This window comes from Sarcophilus harrisii, chromosome 5 (genome assembly GCF_902635505.1).
Source record: "Sarcophilus harrisii chromosome 5, mSarHar1.11, whole genome shotgun sequence".
In the NCBI taxonomy this organism is placed as follows: Eukaryota; Metazoa; Chordata; class Mammalia; order Dasyuromorphia; family Dasyuridae; genus Sarcophilus; species Sarcophilus harrisii.
The window spans coordinates 188,423,055-188,444,377 of record NC_045430.1 but is presented as its reverse complement, the minus strand read 5'-3'; the positions used below and the strand labels follow the sequence as shown (position 1 = coordinate 188,444,377).

The following is a 21,323-nucleotide window of genomic DNA, read 5'->3' as shown; positions in this document are numbered from 1 at the left end:
GTGATCCCTGCTACTGGGGAGGCTGAGGCTCATGGAGCATTTGAATAAGAAGTTCTGAGCTATGGTAGGGCTAACGCCATTCTTTTATCTACACTAAGTATGGCACTGATACAGTGAACCCCTGGGATTGGGAAGCTACCAGACCGCCTAAGGAGTGACAAACCAGCTGAAGTTAGGTCGAAACTTCTGTGCTAGTCAGTAGTGAAATTAAACTTATAAGTGGCTGTTAAATTTTCAGCCTAGGTGGAAACGCAGTTTCTCCCCCTCCCTTTCCAATTCCCAGCAATAATAATAATAATAATAATAATAATAATAATAATGATAATAATCTCACCATTTATGGGAAGTACCCTTCCTCTTCATCCTTGCCTGTCAAAAATTTTTTTAATTTTCTTCATGGTTTGATTCAGGGGCTATCTCCATGAACCCTATGGGATCTTCCTATTTGAAAATGGTTCCTCTCTCATCAGAATCTCTCAAAATTACCCTGTCTGGTTCTGGTTCTTTTTTTTTTTTTTTAAACCTCTATCACATTTTATCTTGTATCATTTTGATTTGTATTTATATCATGTCTACCCATCAGCATATAAACTCCCTGAGAGCAAAAATTGTATTGGATTTGGGGTTTAAATTTGTTTTTTAATTTTTGTATTTCCAGAATCTTGCATTAATAAATATGCAAACTAAATATCTGTTGAATGTAATTGAAGTTGGAATGCTTAGCAATCTGTAAGAACACTGATATATTTGGCAATTCAAGATAACCAATGAAATATAGTATTTTTAAGAAGAATGTATGTAAATGGAAGTTCCATACTTAATTAATGGGGTTATGAACAATGATCAAAGGAGGTCAGAGCAAGCTATAGATGCTGGTATCTATATACTATCCAGGTTAATAAAAACTGGAAAGAATTAAGATTGCAGAAGCTACAGAATTTAGCTTGGTGATAATAATGGAGGACATTTCAGCTGTCCACAGATTAATTAGTAAAAATTATCAAGAGAAGATATGGCAAAATTTTTAGACAATACCTCCTTGGGAAAGTAATTTTAAAATCCATGATAAAAAGCAATAATACTATACTTGATTCTTTATGAGGGATAGGTAATAGTTCAAGAGAAAACTATGTAATAGTGATCCTAACTTGACTAAGTTTAGCATTCTGATGAGAAAGAAAGGCAAAGACTATAATTGTTCTGCTGATCAACTTAGAAAAAGGCATTGCAAAAAATGTGGTCATTTAGTGGAGTAAATGAAAGGAAAAAGTTAGAGATTACTAGATTACTCATATAATGCCAGGAGTGGTTAAAAATTCTTTCTTAGAAAGACAGAATGAATGTGTGCCTCCCCATCGGGAAGCCCTGTGTGGCTGATTAGAAAAATAAGAAGCCAATGTAGTGATCAGGTGGGTGATTGCCTATGGAAGGACAAGAAAGTTCACAAAAAACCTGACTGATGGGGAATTAGGTAAGCCAAAAAGTTTGAATAAGAATGCTTAAGTATTCTTTAAGTAAAACAGAAGCCAAATGGGTGTTAATATCAGGATTTGGGACATGACAGGTAAGCCAAATGAATCCAAAAGGAAGAGGAGCCACAGCTATCGAGGACTCTTAACTTTCCTCTTCCTGTAAACTCCAACCAGTGTGCCCCTCTTACATCCAGTTCTAATGACTGTTATTCCTGACCTCAGCTTAGCTAGACTGACTATAGGATCATTATTTTAGAAGGGATCTTAGAGGCCATTGAATGCAAGCTCTTCATTTTACAGGTGAGGAAACCTGAGACACAAAGCAGTTGAGCGACTTGCCCAGTTTCACATGGTTTTAACAAGTGCCTGAGATTTGAACTTGGGTCTTCCTGACTTCAACTCTGGTGCTCTACTAGTGTCAGGCTACACTAGTACACTACATTACTGACTTCTTGATCATTTAATTCTAAGCTCCTCTGTCACACCATTTCCTACTTCTATATCTGCTTTACCCATTCTAGTGTGTTCTCATACTAGTAATTTAACTTCTGATTTCAGGAGTACCTTCTGTGGCATATCAGTGAGAAGAGCCTGAGCTACTAGCCCTGACAGATTTTCCAGTCAACTATTTGTGCTTTTCCCCAAGCCACATAGTCTTCACAGATGCCCTGTGCTTCACTGACAGATCTTCCAGACAAGTACAAGACTTCAGAAAACAAAAAAAAGACTGAAAGATGTCTCTCACATGCACATACTACAGCACTCTTTTATGTGTGAGACTGAAAAGTTTCTTGCACTATCTAGTCTTCTAAACCCAGTCTCAAGCTCATTATTCAAACAGGATGCAAATTCTATTAGAATTTACAATCACTTTTTTGATGATAACTCCCTTTGGGGGAGCTTACAGAATTTTTAGTAACCAGTAACTTCATGTAATTACACAACATACATATATAAAGAGATATTGTGAGTACCATTTTGAGGATTTTCTGAGGGACACTCAGTTTCCAAACCACATTTTAGAATCCAACTCCTTGTGCCAACTCTCAGTTGCTTTGTTTGTATGATCCAGGTATACTTTCAACAAGAACTTGAAAATGTTTAAAATTAGGAAAATTTTAAATCTGATCAAGTCCAACCCCCCAAATATAGAGGTACTAAATAGTAAAGCCAGCATTTGAATTCAAATCAAATCAAGGAATTTTTTTCCACAGTGCCTTCAATTCTCACTGTCCACTTCTTTTGAATCCCTTAGCCCGTTAGCATATATCACCAAACTTGTCCTACAAAGCCTCAGCCTTAGTTCACTCTCAGCACACTCATCCCTGCCTTCATCATGCCTTGACTCCTAATTTGCTACTGACTTCATCATGCAACCCTCTGAAGCGACTACTAATCTTTGCCAAATCTAATGGCCTTTTCTCAATCTTCCTTGACCTCTCTCTAGCCTTGGTCTTGTCAGTCACCCTTTTTCTCCCCCTTGATACACTCTTTATAGGTTTTAGTGACTTTACTCTTGACTGCTCCTTCCCAGTCTCCTTTGCTGAGTTTTCATCCAGGTCACATCCTCTAACTGGGGATGTCTTATGGGTTCTTTCTTGGGCCCTCTTTCTTTTCTCCCTTGATACTATTTTCACTTGGTAATCTCATTTGCTCCATGTATTCAGTGATCAGCTTTATGCTAATGATTCACAAATCTACTTAGCCAACCCTAAACTCTGCTAACCTTCAGTTTCACATCACCAACTGCCTGTTAGACATCTTGCATCTGGATATACTATAGATATCTTAAATTCAAAACATCCAACAAATTTGAGCTCATTATTTTTCCCCAACTTTTCTATTACTGTTGAACATACCACAGTCCTCATAGTCTCCCAGACTCTCCCTGACTCCTCATTCTTTCTTACTTCCTATAGCCAGTCTAGTGTCAATCTGTAAGTTTTACTTCTACAAGATCTCTCCCATGTCCCACTTCTCTACCCTAACATTGCCATCCTCAGAGCAGCCTCAGGCATAGATTTCTAGCTAGAAGATACCATCTTTTCTTTCTTTCTTTCTTTTTTTTTTCTTTGCTGAGGCAATTGGGGGTAAGTGACTTGCTCAGGATCACACAGCTAGGAAGTGTTAAGTGTCTGAGGCCAAATTTGAACCCAGGTCCTCCTGACTTCAGGGCTGGTGCTCTATCCACTATGCCACCTAACTGCCCCCCAGTTAGGCCCCCAAAGGGACCATTTTTTCAATGTGGACCATTGTTTTGACTCCCCCTCCCACATCCCCCCTCAAAAAAAAGTTTTTGAACTAAGAAAAACATTTGATTAGGGAAAGTTTTGTGGATTTATGAGAATACCATGATTACTGAATCTGATAGACAAGACTATCCAAAAGTAGTAAAAAAAAAAAAAAAAAAAAAAAAAATTTTTTTTTGACCCAAAACATGTCCCCTTCTCAATATATGCTGATTATAAAAGAAGTAAGCTACTTTTTGATGAAAGTAGAGCTACTGAGGAAATGACTACCAATCTGAATCCTTTGAACTAAATAAAATCTGCCTCCATAGGAGGAACAAAAGTAGGCACAATAGGGGAACTAATTCTCACATTGAAACATTTCCATCCACAGCTATATGACTCCTTTAATTCCTATAACTGGATTGTAAACTTCTTGGAGATGAAGAATTGCCTGCTTGCACAATATACAAAGTTATGCCCACAGTAGAAATTCAGTAAATGCTTGTTAAATGAATAAATTAATATTTGTTATTATATAGCCACTAAACATTGGTCAAACTTTCATTATGTTTTAGTTTGAAGAAATATTATGTTCACAAGGTTATTAGAAGTAGTAATAATACATCTAACTTCCATCCAGACAGACAAGACAGTTTTGTTTGGCTGACTCAAATGTATTATCATTATTGAGAATTTGTTGTATGATGAGTTGATTAGAACTGTCAAAAGCCATGTTATAAAGAGGAGCTAGTCTATGTTATTGTTTCCTAGCCAATGTCCTGACACTTTAGCAAGTTACAAAGACATCTTTGAAGTGCTGCAGTGCCCTGGATTTCCTTGTTCCCTACTGTCACTTTCGGACCAGAAAAGTGGTTGATTTGGGGGTAAGCAGGAGGAGGGAGGGGAAGAGTAATTACCATAGGAGAAGGAAAATAATGTGTGTGTATGTAAATTGTGTTATTAGGAAAGGAGATTTATTGGCCTGGATAAGTAAGACCAAGAAGGGAAAGTAGCAGAGGAATGTGTCACAAACTAAAAGATTCGAAAATGCTGTTTCATGTAATGGCTTAGATGTTACCCTGACAAAGGGCTGGCGAATCAAAACTAGATGACCTCTCACAGTTCCTTCCGATCCAACAATTCTATTATTCCCAAGGAAGCAACTGAATTTAAAGAATTGCTTTTGTTGGCTAGAGCTTATGAAAAAATCACCAACTAGAAAATTTTTGGCTCGATATATAAAGTACATTGTTTCTAAGCTAAAATTTAAAAGCCAGTCTCAAATAGAAGCTTCCACTGTTCCTATCAGTGACAAAAGCTGATCATTTCTAGGTCTGTGGGTTTTGCCAAAACATACAGTAGAGCTGAAAAGACGCAACTCCCTTGCGAGAGACTGTCTGAAGTACTTGTTCCTACAACATAGTATAATTCATAAAACTAATGGCTCCTATCACTTCATATTGCCTCCGCATGAACCAGGTCAAAGACCTTAGGCTCATTCTAGATATTATTTATTAAGCTGTGTGTGTCACACTAAAATCATAATAATTCTCATTTAGGTAGCATTTAGTTTTGCTTTCATATCCATCATTTTGCTGGCAACCCCATGAAATAGGTAGTATTTAGTACATATCACCCTGCTAGATTCTATATTATGTAATATAAATGTATATTCATTTCATAGATGAAGAAACTGAAACTCAGAAGTCACTTAGCCAATGAAACCTAAAAAAATTCAGCTGAATGACATGTTTTCACATTTCAAACATGGTGCTCTTCTAGCTCTGAGAGACAAAATATATAAGAAACAATTAAAGAATACAAGCTAGTAGTGGATAATACAGTATAAATTTTACATCTGTGTCATGAATTAGAAAGTGAGAGAATAATTAAAATAATGTAAGGGTTGTCAGGGAATGTTTCTTTATGCAAACCATTTTGTCTATTGCTTAAAGAATGTGGTGGATAGAGATTAGCAAAAAAAGGTCAAGGGGCTTAAAGAAAGTAGTGGGTAAAGATTAGCACAAAAAGGTCAAGGGGCACAATATGAAGAAAGACTTGTCTTATGGACTGGAAAGCTTGCTGCGTATAGAGTTAGACAAGGGAGACAAGGATATAGTTTTTTACAAAAGGCTAGGAAGATGAAGAATTGGGGTTTTAAAGAGACTAGGCCCCCTTCCTAGCTAGAATGAGCTGCTTTTTCTATTTGATGTATTTGTTCCTATTGGAGTTGTTTCCAGTATTGAGTCTGATTTCTTTACTCATTGCTATCCATTTCCTTTTTATCATGCTGGAATCATCTATTGCCATGACAACATAATGCAATCAGTGAACTGTAGCAGCTATATTTTCTATATTCAGGAGTGTTGTGACATCAAGGCCATTTAAACAAACCTCTCTGCTACCCTCTCTCTATCTCTGTATTGCTTTTATTAAACTAACTCATACCAAAATTGATAAACCATCAACAATAATTAGACACAATGGTAGAGTGAATCTCCCAATAATGTCAACAAAAATAAACCTAATGAACTCTCAATTGTAATCTCAAATATTTAATGCTTTTTAAAAATCAGTTCTTTAATGTCTTCATATTTGACTTATGTTTAAATGTCACTAAAGTATAAATAGGAATTTTTGGATTTAAAATGGACAGAAAATAATGCTAGGAAACAGATTCACTGAGACTTTTCCTAAACTCTGAACACTTAACATGTTTCATGCAAATCTGGAAATATGTGGAATATACTCATGCTTGAGTGTGTGTGTGTATACACACACACACACACACACACACCCATATATATAACTACTCAAATTAAGTCAAAACATAATATCAACATATATATGTAAATATATATATGAGAATATATGTGATATAATATATAAATAAATAAATAAATTACAATTTGCCTCACTAAATTTTTTAATTCTTGCTTTGATTATTTTCTGGCTCTGGTCTCATTGATGTGGGTACTCCTTCCATCAGGATAGCTTACTTCCATGTATGACTCTTCTTCATGGTCTCTCAAGTCCAGTGTAAGGGGATTTTACCCAGTATCCTGGGAGCCAGCTCTTGATGTCTTTTGATTTTAGGTAGGTACCAGTAGAGCATTTAGGATATCCATCAGGTGGTATCGTTTGGTTTTTTCTAGACCATTAGACTACCTCATTTTTCAGTTGTACATCTTTCTGATAACCTTTAAGGCATTTTTGTAGTTTCTCATTGGTAACATGCTGTAACTTATTCTCATACACCTCCACCCTCTCTGTGCCCATGGATAATCTGCTACTTTAATTTCTCAGAGCCTATGATATTCCATATCTCATAGTTTTAAGATACTAAAAATGTTGTTTTTGTTATAGGTAAACAACTGCCCCTTTAGTTTGGGGGACACTTCCACTTCAAACAGAAAGAGAATTTCAGGAATTTGAAAAGAGTATTGGGTATATTCCTTAACAGGTTATTAACAAAAAAACTGATTTTACTTTAATCTATACCAGACCTCATGCAAGTTATTTCTTATAAGAAATTCTTAGCATTGAAAGTGACTTTATCTAGTCCATCCTCTGACCCCATGTACAAATCAGTTCTTCTGTGTTCAAATTCATATTCAGTAAGCATTCTACTGAGAAATGGAATATGTTCACAGTTAAATAAATTCAAAATAGACACAAAAGCATTTCAGGGAGGAGAGATCAGAAAAAGGCCCAGTAAGTGATACTTGAATAGAGCTTTGAAAGAATCCCAAACATTTCAAGTAGATATGAGAAGGAAAAGTGCTCAAGACACGGAGGCACTGAGGCCACAGGTGGCATATCCTATAGAGAGAATTGAAACTGGCCAGTTTGATTAGTAATATAGAGCATGTAAGGTAGGCTGATATGAAATCAGTCTGGAAAGATAAATTGAAGCCAGATTACAAAGTGTCTTAAATCCCAAAAAATGGCAGCAGGAAGTCACTGAAATGATTTGATCAGAGGTGAGCATGGTCAGAACTGTGCTTTAGAAGTATCACTTAGGTAGCTGTATGGAGGATGGGTTGGAGAAGGGAGAGGCCAATTAGGAAAATTTTGCAGGAATTCAGGTAAGAGAAGAATGAGAATCTAAATTCAGCTGAAAAGAGTAGGGAAGAGGACATGGAGATGAAATATCGATTGGGCATAGGAGTCAAGGGAAGGGTAAAGAATCAAGAATGACTCTGAAGTTGTGACCCAGGTTTAAGATAGCCCAGAAGGAATGGCCTTTTGTCAGAAATAGAAAAGTTAGGAAGGCCCTCACCTTCCACTGGAATAGAGTGCTGTGGGACCTCGCTTTTATTCCAATGTCAGATAATAAAAGTTTTTCTTTGTATTGAATTGGCATTTGTTTCTCTATAATCTACAAATTTAGATGGGTGATGCCATATATGCCTAATTTGAATGCCATTTACAGTCTGTCTAGTTACCATGTTCCTTATTAAGCTTTGTCTACATATAGTATGTATATATTTTACTATAGTAATCAAAACAACAAAAAAGTTAACCTTTTTTCTCTACAGGTGATATGTTCCTCAAAAGTTTAGCATGTTACAAAAGAATTGTAACATACATTGACCTTGAGTTCAGAGGATGTGGGTTCAAATCCCATCTCTGCTGATACTCTGTATGACTTTGGGGAAGTCACCTAACCAACCAGAGTCTTAAGTTTACTCATCTGTAAAATGAAAGGATTGGATTGGATAGCCTCATGGTTATTTTCTGGTGCTGAAGTTACAGTCCTATAAGTTATGCTGTAATCATGCTTTAAATGCACTACAGGCATTTTTAAAGAAAACTTACTGTGAACTCTTTGTAAATGTGAATTATAATCTCCCCCAATACACACACTGTTTTTACCTATGACTATTCAAGAAAGATGGCTTATGCATATCAAACAGAATATATTTTTATTTTGTTTCATTTCAGTGTGAAGCAATATGCTTTTGTGTGTGCTTCAGGTAATTATCAAAGGATTTCGTGACTTTATTGGGGTCCTACAAACTCTGATGGACATATTCCCCCCACTGACACAGGTACCTAAGAGATAACTCAGAAGATATTGTTGTCCAAGACACAGCTATCACTGACTTTGTGGTCTAGAGATAGCCCAGCCCATTTAAAATCCCTTGGTTCCTTGCTGGAAGAGGCACTCCAGCTTAAACTTATGTACAAGAATTTTCCAGGGAACATAGACCCAAGAAAGCTGTCCAGGAATAGAAGATTCCCCACAGTGCTGGAGCCTCGCTGCTTCTCACGAAAGAGACCTCACCAGGTTTTCTACTTCCCTTCATGTTAAAACCATTTATCAGCTCTGCAAACCAGTGTAGAAAGCCCATTCTAAGGACAAAAGCTGAGAAGTTCTGATTCTCCCTCCTTTTTTCTATTGCCTGGAGAGGGGCTTTTGGCTATGGTGGCTGCTTTCCTGCTCTCATAGTCCTGCCCCACTAATTGTGGTCATGAGGACAAGGGTGGGGGCATCCCAGGTGTACCTGTGTCTACAGAGGAACCACAGAATCACACATCTCACCCTTCTTTTGTAGTAGTCAGCACAAAATTAGCTCTTCTTTCCTGGAAACCCTTGAAACTTGGTGGTTTTTCATTTCATAAATCACTTCCCAGAGAATCTCATTGTGTACTGTGGATGAACATTTGGGGAGACTGAACTCCTATGCTGTGCTCAGCCTCTGCTATTTTCAGTTCCACTTTCCCCTTTTTGTGCCCACACTAGAGTGTTTAATGGGGCAAACTCCACTTCCTACACATTGCTTTCATGCAGGAAAGATCCCTGTCCTCTCCTCTAACTCCAGTTCCTTTGAAGGCCCAGATTGAACACCTTTCTTTGGGCATTCTGCATATACATAAATGGTCATAGCATGATTTCTAGCAGGCTCCAAGGTATATGGTGAGCTGCATAAAGCTGAGGTGCATTCTTTGGCCATTTTTACCCTGAATCTCTTGCTAACTCAACAGTAAAAATGTCATGTTCTTTCTGAGCTGAAGGTTCCACCCATCATCTTTTCTTAATTTCTAAATCTACAGTCATTTTTCATTCCTCTTTTTCCAAACCTTCTCTCCTTACTCTGAGTACACACTTGGTCAGCAGCTGGTCTTGCTGATTATTTGCTCTACACCCTCTTTCATGGTAAGCAGCCAGCATAAAGAAGAGAGCTGCCTCCATCTCTGAGGCTTGGCTCAAGGCCTGCCTGGACAAGTCCTAGCTGGGAAGCAAATCACTTAGCCTCTCATCGCTCCAAGCTACTCCTTGGGACCGTTGCGCAGAAAAGATGAGACTCTGCTTTGGTAGAGGGAATTCTCTAGCTCCTTCCTGTCAGTTCCATGAAAACCTAGTTTAAGTCCCCATCATCTCCCAGCCAGACAGCATCCAGCCTGGATCCCCGCTTCCAGTCTTTCCTCTTTCAAATCCAGAGTCTCAGAGGGTGAAGGGACATTAGAGGCCATCTAGTCAAGAAGTCAAGAATTCCCTCTACAAAATGGCCAACGTTGTCATTTAGCCTTTCTTTCAAGAACTCCAAAGGCAGGTAACTCATGATCTCCCAAGATATTCCATACTACCTTTGGATATCCTTACATCAAAATTAAAGTCTTTCCATTCGTTGGTCTTGGGTCTTCCCTTCTGGACCAGTCTAGTCCTTTTCTATGCAACAGTCCTTTGAATACTTGAAGACTGATTTATTTCCCTTAAATCTTATCTTGTCCAAACTAAATAGCCTTAGTGCCTTCAGCCCTTTCTTTACTATCCCGGTTGTACTCCTTTGCCCTTCCTAATTCATGGTAGCCAAAACTAAACATAATTACACTCCAGGTGTCATCAGACCATGGCAAAATATGATGCAACTGTCACCTTTCTAGTCCCAAACACTTTGCTTCTCTGAATGAAGTTTAAGATTGCATTAGCTTTTTTGGCCATCTGTCATCCCACTGTTGATTGGGATTGAGCTTACAGGCCAATAAAAGCTCCAGATCTTTTCCAGATAAACCCTTATTTTTAGCCATCCTTCCTTCCCCCTCCCCCGCAGAATAACATTTCACATGTATTACTACAGACTGTCATCTTGCTGACCCCATTTCTGCTCCGCGCGGGAAGTGCATCTCCTCGTTTTGTGCTCCCCTGCCTCAAGGCAGCGCAGGAGGAGCTGCCGAATCACCGGCGAGAGGATGTTTCAGTCTGCAGCCTTTCTCACGGTGTCTATTCTTTTCCTCCTTGTGTTTTCAGCACTCTCTCCAAACAAAGAAAAAATGTCATCAGCTGTGTCACGGTTCATGATTCTCCTTACTCTGATTCCTCCAGCAACAACAGCCCCTACACCATGCAGCATCGAACAGGCCACAATGCAAACACCTATGACCCCAAGGGGGCGCTGGAGAGCCACTGCAGCGGGAATCCCCGAACTATTATTGTGCCGCCCCTGAAAACCCAGGCCAGCGAGGTGTTGGTGGAGTGTGATAGCCTGGTTCCAGGTAACGTGGGCGCGCCGGGGCGGCTCCCCGGAGCGCCGCCCTCCCGCTATCCTGGGCCCGAGTGGGGGGGGGGGGGGGGGGGGGGGGGGGGGGGGGGGGGGGGGGGGGGGGGGGGGGGGGGGGGGGGGGGGGGGGCAGCGCGAGCGCTGACGGGGCCGGCCGGCCCGAGGGGGCGTGTCAGGAGGCCGCACCTGGAGGAGGGAGGGAGGGCGGGGCCAGGAGCCCCCTGGAACCTCCCGGGAAAAGGGATTTGCAAAGGAAGCTCGTCGTGCCAGCAAGGCTATAAGGACATTGTCTAATTGTAAAAAGTAGTTCGTAACTCAGGGCACACTGTCAGACCGTGTTCTTTCTGATCCAAATGAGTGAGGTCTGGCTGCACTAAGTAACGCAAAACTAGAGTAACTCGGTGCAGTCTGATGGGCTGGTTGGGAACGCGGAGCGTCTCCATTAGCAGTCGGCCCTCTTCACAGGTAAGCACCGGGTCTGGTTTGTAGGGCGGTGAGAGAGAGATCTTCAAGGCCCAAGGCAAGGCCAAAAAGAGCGGAAAGAACGAAAGGGTCATAACCAGATGAGCTCTTGTTCCCATGCCTCTGCTTTAGGAGGGTTTCTATCATATTCTAAACGGGGACTCTGCTGCGTCTTGAAATAGGAAAAAATGGCACCTGGGGAAAGTAAAGCTCAGGGATAATTTAATTAACATAGATAAGTGTGACAGTCCATGTTAACTTATAGCCTCTTACATTCCTATCCAGTCTCACGCTAGTGGAAAAATAAGAAGGGTGCCACCTGTACCAGTGTTCCTTTAGGTTTTCCTCGCAGAGGTGGCTTTGCTCCCTGTCACAAGTAGGCATAGAGCTAGACACATTAAATTTCAGAACTGGATGGGATCGTGGAACTCTCTGTTATTTCCCCGTCAGGATACTGTTTCCCAAGGCTGTTGTTTTGAGGAGAATAATGACCAGTTGATCTTCACGTGGTAGAATTGGAAGCAGCCATTGAGATCAGTTACTTTGCATTCTTCTCCATCATTTGATAGATGAGGGAAATGAGGCTCAAAGGAAGATTAGTAGGAACAGGTTATAAATTACAGGAAGGATTTTATTCACACAGGAAGAGTGACCAAATAATAAAGAATGCTCTCTTGGGATTGACTCTGACACATACTGCTCTGGGAGATGTGCAGTCCACGTGATCAAAAGCAATTCTGATGCCATCACTCCAAGGGATAGACAAGTAGAAAAGTACTCATTATTAAGCTTTGAAGTTCTAAGGTTGGTGGGTTGTTTGGTTGTTGTTGCTGCTGTTTTCCCAGCCGGTTGATTTTCAAAGTCTACAATAGACCAGTCTCATTTTTGAGAGGAAGACTAGGATGTACTTCTGCACTTTGTCCACATGATATGCTGCCTCTCCTACATAACCAAACCTGTCTTTCACCTATCAGAGCTTGCCCATTCCTAATAGTTTCCTTTTTTTTTTTTTTCTGAGGCAATTGAGGTTAAATGACTTGCCCAGGTAAGTCCAACTAAGTCCAACTTAGTCTTAGTCCAACTAAGAAAATAGCGTCCATTTTTTATCTCAGAAGGTAGTGATACTTTATTTTGAATCTGGGAGTATGTTATGGTAGAAAAAGTTGTAAAATTGGAGTCAGAGCATCTGGGTTCAAATCTTGACTCTGCCACTATTTGTCTATATTGATGTTTGGCAAGTTATTTAATATCAGAAGAGGAGGGAGTAAACTAGATAACCTCTGTGGTTCCTTCCAATCCCAAATCTGTGATCTTGTTTTAGAAAAATACAGATTTGTTTACACTGAGATTCACTGAGCTCTTGTCCATCTCTCCAATTTTGTCACTCTGTACTTACAGATAGCACTTAGCATCATTTGACCACCCACTGTATCCTAGATGCTTAGGAACTAATATATGGTCTTCTGTGTGTTTTTCCCATACTCTGGTTAAATATAACTACAGGGGCATAACTCTAAACTATGACAGATATCCACAGCCCATTTCAAAACCCTGTTGTCGGGCCTTTGGAATGGGGCTAATATTTAATTCAGCTCAGAGGGTTTCTCTGGTATCAGTGACACAAATTTTGGTTTTGCTTCCTCATCAAAGGTCATTTTACAAAAATATCTATAAATCTGAGGTTAGAATCATTTTTTTTCCTAGTCCCAGCACATCTTAAGGTCATGCAGTTAGAGCTGGAAGGGATCTCTGAGGGAATTTGATCTTATTCCCTCATTTTAGAAGTGAGGAAACTGGGGCCTAGAGGAGTTGAATGATTTGCAGAAGATTACATGAGTAGTAAGTTAGGACAGCATTTACTTAAGCTTGTTTGTTTGTTTGTTTGTTTGTTTGTTTGTTTGTTTTGAAGCATTAGGTTTGCATTATAACATTCCAGTGTCTATAGTCTATTCACATGCTAATGAAACCTGGTTTGGGGACACATCTTATCAATCTTAGGTTTAACATCTCTTCCTTTTTTGATGTTCTTCTAATAAACTGATCCTTTTTGTCTTACCTGACATTTATATGAATTTTTAAAATTTTCTTGATGTTTAAGTAGTTACATAAATAACTCCATGCTTATGGTTAAATACTTGATTTTTACTTATTCTTTAATCATATAGGGATCCACTTCCATATAGTTTTGAACTTACTCTTGACCAGAGACAAGAACATCATTACCATGACTCCCATTCAGAGAGCTTTAAAGATGGTATCTGTAAACTCTTTATCTGAAATAATTTCTGAAAGAAGGCAGTTGCCAAGAGAAATTGGCTTAAAATTAAATCAGACTATCTCCATGAAAAAGAAGAGATATGAAGGCTACCCCAACCCATTCTCTGCTTCAGCCCCAAGAATATAGAACATCATGTCTTGATACACAGGGTTTTAGAGCTACACAGGAAGAGATATGATTTCATGTCCTCTGGAGAAGAAAACTCTCACAACAAGAAGCTAAGAGAGACAAGAAGAAACCTTAACTAATTCCTTCCATTTCATTGGTTTAGAAACAATCAAAATCCTTTTCAATGTAGAGAAGAGAGCCAAACAGAAGTGATTAAAGGAAGACTTTAATTCCAAATTAAGACTGAAATTATAAAGGTTAGCATTTCCATCAGTCTGAATATGAGGGGGAACAAAAAGAAACTTATAAAAATTGAAAGGAAATATAAATACAATAGTCAGTTATTATTTGGAGTTTTCCATTGCTCTCAAGTAAATGCTTAAATTTGGCTGTTTTGATATTTTATGTTAAAAGATATAGAAAATCGTGGCTGTGAATGAGCAAAGCAGTTACAAGGAAAGTATGCCACTTGCAGCTGAAGCCTTGAGAAGGTGAAATGAAACATAAAAGTATGAAAATGTTCCTGCAGCTAAAGCTGCAGAAGCCCTGACCCAGAGAGCACTCCCTGAAAAGTTCACTTCTTTTTCCTCAGGAGATCATCCTTAATTCATGTGTCTCTCTGCTTTAAAATAGCAGCCCAAAGGGTGAGGTACTTAGGATCATGATTGCATGAAGAACGTGCCCAATTTAATTTAAGTGGCAGACAGGTATAAAACTACTTTAGAAGGGTTCATGTTTCTTGTTTTATATTAAAAACTGGATTGGGGCCTCATCAGTGCTCCTGCTAGTTTGTTTGGGGGCTTTTTGTTTGTTTTTCTAAGTTGCGGATAAATGACACCATGCTACATGAGCAACAAATTTAAAATTTGATATATGTGAGCATTTAGTTTATTAAAGGCTTAGTTTGTTTTATTTGTCCAAATGAATCTCTTAAATGGTAAAATTGCTAACAGTATGATAGAAATTTAGTACAAGGGACCATACATTAATTATCAGTTTTAAGGCTCACTCTGGAAAAAGATAAGATATTCATTTCTAACTTGCCACTCTCTCCAAGAAGATTCTCAAAGGTAGCCTGACACTTCAACTGTCCTTCCCCCCTCTCCCACCCACACCCACCCCTTGTTTTAGACAATACAGAAAGAACTGGGAAATTTTCACCAGAGAGAGGAGGGAGGAGAGTGCCTATCTTCTTTCGATCCTATGTATTCTAATCCTATTTGTACCAGCCCTACCTCAGCTCTCAATACTGAATGAGGAGCAGACCTGACAGCTAGAAGTTAAGCCATAGGTGTTCCTTGCTCAAGAAACTAGAAAATGCAAGCATCCTGGAGCACTTGGGTTGTGACTTCAGGGATACGCAGAGGGGCTTCTAAGGAACCTTCTATTTTGTCTAGTTGCCATCTCTCACCAGAAAAAAAGTAGAAATACTCTCTAGATAGCAGTGCCTGTCAGTGCTCCTCAGCACCTTTCCCAGCTCCAGTCTCCACTCTGTTGTTCAGTACTTTTTCAGTCACGTCTGATCCTTTGTGACCCCTTTTGGACTTATCTTAGCAAAGACACAGGGTTAAGTGACTTACCTATGGTAACATAGCTAGTAAATGTCTGAGGCCAGGTTTGAACTCAGGAAGTTGAATCTTCCTGACTTCAGGCTTGGCACTCTACTCACTATGCCCCCTATCTCTTCCACATGGTTGCTTTATCCTCTAAAGCAGTAGTGTCTGTCGTCTGTCTCTGTTTCTCTCTCTCTCTGTCTCTCTGTCTGTCTGTCTCTCTCCCTCTCTCTCACACACACATACACACACAATGCAGAGGCATTCCTGCAGCCACATATTAACATTATCTGTGTTTTGTATTTAATTGCATTTTTATCTTATGAAATTTAGCTTATGAAATGTTTCCTAGTGACATATTAATCTGGTTCAGCTACACTTGGGAAGTTTTCATGAACACTTCTGTTTTAAGGAGTTGAGCCAAGCTGTGACTCACTAGGGTACTTTTAGCCTTATTACAATTTTGACAAGATACTGTCTAACCTGAGAGATAGTCCCAACCTTAGCAAAGCTTGCATTAGCCACATGCCTGCCTCCAGATAAACTCTACTAGAACAAATGGGTTAGGAATTAAAAAGGGGAAGAAAAGGGTTGTACAATCTAAAGAAGCAAGAGGATTTTCTTTGTTGAGAAATTTGGGAAGAAAAAAATCCCTATTCTTCCCAAATTTAAGTAGGAAACTTTTTACATCTGTAGAGAGGCCAAACATCTGAAGTGATAATACATTTGTTAAACCTATTCAGCCTTTTGCAGGTTCTCAGAGAAATTCTAATAATAGCTACTGTACCAAAAAAAGGCCAAATGATCATTTGTGATTACCAGTAATATTAATTATAATAAAAGATTTTATGTAATGCTTTTATTTCTGCAAATCCCAGTAGAAAACTGAATTAAATTCTCAAAATAATCATGTGAAATTTTTATAAGTATATTATCCCTATTTTATAAATAAGCAGAGGCTCAAGGACGTTATAAATTCTTCTAATCGAAAGAAGTTACCAACAAATATAAAGAATCTGCAGTAGAAAAAGATAAGATCCTGCTGAATATTAGCTACTAGAATTTGTTTCCTTGATATGTGTTCAAACCTAATTTTTTTTTCTATGAGTCTGTATAGCAAGAACAATGAAAAGCCCATGTACAGGTACACACATAAAAATAAGAGATCTAGAGGAAAGTAAAAGTCTCAATGTGTTGGAGGGAGAATTTATTGGAGAATACAGACAAAGATGTTAGAGGATGAGGAAAAAAGATATGAGTGGTTTATAGCCTGTGCCATTGTGGACAGAGTCCACATAGATGAGATCACAGGTCCACTGAATTATATTAACTGGTATTAACTGCCTCCAGTGGGAGTGGGGCAATGAAAGAGGGACCTGCAGGAATAGCAAGGATAATAGTTATGGGTACACAGGAAGAAGAAATCCCACAGCTTCTGTCATTGTCTGCTATGGCAAATGGAGTGAAGAAGCAGTAACAGATAAGAGTAGTGAATCCTACTCACAGTTTGAAAAAAAAAAAAAAAAAAGAATCTGAAGAACATGGGGCAAAGTGTTTTATGTTCAAGAGGATTCCTACAATTTTCAGCGAATTGAGCTAGGAATCTCTAAATAGTTCAAACAAAGTCTTAAGGCTACAGAATTAGATTAGGAAGGTGCTACTCTCTGGGAGGGGGGTTACTCTTTTACTGAACAGGAGAGGGAAAAACCAGGAAAAATGGGTTGGTAAGATATACTTAAGATTCAAAAAATCCTATGGCACATCATAAATAACTTGTAGTTCCACAAAAACATAGGCTAAGATTGTAAGGTTTGAGTCATAGTTTACCTTGTATAGGTCACTCACAATTTGGTAGGAAGAGAAGACACACATTGCTCAGTTTCTTCTGGTCAGTTGTGACATGGTAGTCTTCAGAATATTTTAAGACATTTGAAACAAGTCATAGGATGGGAAAATAAGCACTAGACTAAAGTTCAAATTCATTATCACAGGCGTTTTCCAAAGAGTGAGTGAGACAGGTCCAAGTTTGAATCCTGAAACTATCATCTCATAATGGCTTTATAAAACTGCAATAAAAGTTAGAGATTGAGGCACAAGTGCTGCAGGAATGTGTTATCAGAATGTATTGCCTTCTAACAAGGAGATAAATAAGATTAATCTGTTCTTTCTGGTTGGCTTTCCATCATTAACTACACATAATTCACAAGTCATGGGTGAGGGTGAGGATGGGGATGTGTGTGTGTACACGTGTGTACATGCACGACGTTTTCTCAGACTACATTAATTTCCAATAGGCCAATTTCATCTTAGTCTATAAGTGGGAAGTCCCAGGTGAAAAGATCTTTGCACAAAGGTTCATGCCACTGCCTTTGGATGCCTTTTGGAATGACTTATACTGAAAGGATATTGGAATTTTTGTTGCAGGACTTTAGGAAAGAAATGTGTTGTTTTGATTCTGTGGAAAACTTCTCTAATTATGAACGGGAGTCTGGTACTCCTGGTTTTGTCATATGTTATTAGCTTTATTATTCAAGACCAACAAAAAATTAGAAAGAAAAAAGCATAATCTCTTCTTAATAATTTGTAGATGAGCTTCACAAGATAGTTAATAATTTCCAGTGACCTTGATCTATGTTTCTGTTGGGCAATCAATTACTTGTGTTCAATAAAGCTACTTTTTTTTCTGGCCGATCCTGGATCTTTGAAGACTTCTTCTTGAGAAAGCTCTTATAAAAGACTTCTGGAAAGAAATCCTCTAGGTTCTCATTGTGTTCATCTTCTTTAATAATTTCCACTGACCTTGACCTATGTTTCTGTTGGGCAATCAGTTACTTGTATTCGATAAAGCTACTTCTTTCTGGCCAAGTCTGGATCTTTGAAGACTTCTTATTGAGAAGACACTTACAAAAGACTCCTGGAAAGAAATTCTCTAGGTTCTCAAATTGTGTTCATCTTCTTTGGTTTTCGGGCACTATATTATTCTTCTGGGGCCCAATTCCCTCTACTAAGCATTCTGTAATTTAGTAAATCAAAGTAATAGGGACTTGCCCAAGCCAGAGAGGCACTTAGGAGAGGAAGAAATGGGATTTGAAGCTCATCTCAGCTTGTGACTCCAAGGCCCTATGCATCACAATGTGTTGCTTTTCTGGCCCTAGATTCAGTATAAATCTCTTCATATAAAGCTTTCCCATCAAAATGTTTTATTTGTGGATTCTTTAGTTAACTTCTTGCTTAATATATAATTGTAAGACCAAAACAGAGTTCTTTCTTGGCTACTATATCTAGTCTGTAAGGTGGAAGGATACATTGATTCCATATCGACTAGGACCAGGCATCTATGAAGCTTTGTGTTTCAGAGTACAATCCCTTAATTATCTTTGCCCCCTCACAGAAGTAATCATTTTCTTAACTTTAAAAAGGCTACTTACATTAGAAATTATTTTTAATTTGGCTCCAAAAATAAACCTTCCAGATTGGGGTCTCAGTCTGGGACTTATATAATTGACATTCATATGTGATAACTCTTATCTGTTTGAACCAGAGAAAGGTAAGCATGTAGTGGGGGGTACTGGAAAAAGTAGCATCAGGCGGGGAATTAAAGGAACTTTATTCAGAGCTTGACTATGTTATTTAACTGTGTGACCTTGCACAAACCACTTTCTTGGTCTCTCTGGAACTCCATTTTCTCTTTGTAAAATGAGACACTTAGATTTGTATACCCTTCCAGCTCTGAGTCTGGAATGCTGGGGTCTTAGTATGATTACAACCTCCCTTATCTTCTCCCTACTCTTTGTGAACTGTGTGTGGGTCTTTGATGTCACACTATTCTCTGTTCATCAGCAGCCAATCAGCATTCTTGACTGGTAAGGCCATAGAAGACTTCCTAATCTTGCCCTTTAGTTTAATATTATTGGAAAGTTGGTAACAGATTTGGTCCCATCTAACTAAAATCAAGTACTCAATCTTTTATTATTCATCTTAGCACCTTCTGTCCACTGAATTATCAAACCTATCAATCAGTTCTCTACCAAACCATCTGGACCTGACCTACATACATTTTGTTTCCTTCAATTGAGCTTAAAAATTATCTCTTTTGAGCTAATAGTTCTTTCTACATATCTGTCAGTTTGTTTCTACTTAAAATACAAACTTGACAAACCTCCTTAAAGAGATCAATGAAACAGTACTTATAGACTGTTGCAAGTGCTGTCAGATTTGATCCATGTATTGATTTACTTAACATTTCTTTTTACAAGATTCAGAAAAAAAAACTACTTCAGAAATGACATAAAAACCAATCATTTGTAAACTTTTGTAAAAATAGAAATTTTCATCTCATTTACCTCCTTGACACCTCCACTTTTGAATTATTTCAAAAGTGGTCAGGAAAGCTTCCACAATGGAAGCTAGCTGTATATAACCTTTTCAGGTGACTTTAGATGGCTTTTAATTTTTCATCTGTAGTCTTTATGTTTTCACTTGGTAATGCCTCAACTTTTACCTCTTCTAGGCATTACTTGTGGAGAGAAACTTAATGGAGGAAACCCATAAAAATGAGAGTAAAGATGAAGAGGTCCCCTAATTCTTCAGCCTTCTTGCCATCCCCATGTCCTCAGCTTGGCAAGGTTCCAAGAGCAGGTGCTCTTATTCCCTCTGTGTGTCTCAGCCTCTTTGTCAGGTGAAAGCCCATGGCAACCATGATGTTTATAAATGCATTGAATAAAGTACATACTGTTAGAACCCAGAGATTACTAAAAAATAATGGTTGTCAAAAATAATAATAAAACCTTAAAATCTAAACTAAAAACTAAAATCTTTAAAATAATAAAAAATGGCTTTTTTCCCATCTAAGCTCCTGGACCCCCTGAAATTTGTTCTTGGATCCCAATTGTTAATTGAGACAAACTGCTGTTGAGAATTCACATATCTCATCAAGCCAAACTTTTAGAAAATCTTTGCTTTGAAGGTGCTTCTTCACTTTCTTGATGTTTAGTTTGGTTTGCTTGTTGACGCAGATATTTACTCCCTGTAATTTTGTTCAGTCCACTGTAATTCAGCAGATAGCTTTTGAGCACCCACTTTGTGTAAAAAAAAAAGACTTCATACTGAAACCCTGCTGAGTACAACTCTCAGGGAGCTAGTTTCCTTTTAACTCTTCCACACCTGGCTCTGCACACCAGCTACAATCCATGGTTGTAGTTGGATTTAGGGTTTTCATTCTTCTGTTTAGTCTTCACTCTTCCAGTATTTTTCACATCCACTAGATGGTGATAAGAAAGTTTAACAGAGCTTGCAAAGTACAGAAATGCTAGGAATAAGTATTTTCCTAATGAAGGTTTAAAAAGTAAGATATCTTTATAATATAATCTGAAAATGTAATAGGTGAACAAAATTACAAATCACAAAAAAGAACAGGTCCAAAATAAACAAATGCAAGTGAAATGAGATAATCCTTTATTCAGCTCTCTTTAAGATTTGTATTTTTCACTTTTTTCTACCCTCCCTCAGCTTTATTCTCAGACTGAAATAGTAGGTCTTTTAAACTTTGCTCTCACAATTCACTCTGACTTAAATTATTTTTTCCTCACAGAAAACCTGTGACAACCACCTATATCATTCAGGCTCTATTTCCCTTGTGCTCCCTGAGCAGGTACAGCTGGTCTCAGAGCCTGCCCCCCCCCCCCACCCCCCTTCACCTCTCATTGCCTAAGAGC

At 38.5% G+C, this 21,323-nt stretch overlaps 1 protein-coding gene across 6 annotated transcripts in view; it reads left to right on the top strand.

The window, feature by feature from the left end:
• The window catches only part of HIPK2 (homeodomain interacting protein kinase 2), a 268,083-nt gene that overhangs the window by 220,877 nt on the left and 25,883 nt on the right, over nt 1-21,323 (top strand). For 5 of the 6 annotated variants that reach the window (XM_031939172.1, XM_031939171.1, XM_031939170.1 and 2 more), the window contains exon 13: nt 10,959-11,203. In XM_031939172.1, the coding sequence (XP_031795032.1) occupies nt 10,959-11,203 (245 nt within the window). The remainder of the gene's footprint in view (nt 1-10,958; nt 11,204-21,323) is intronic. The other variant, XM_031939169.1, reaches the window with a different exon arrangement.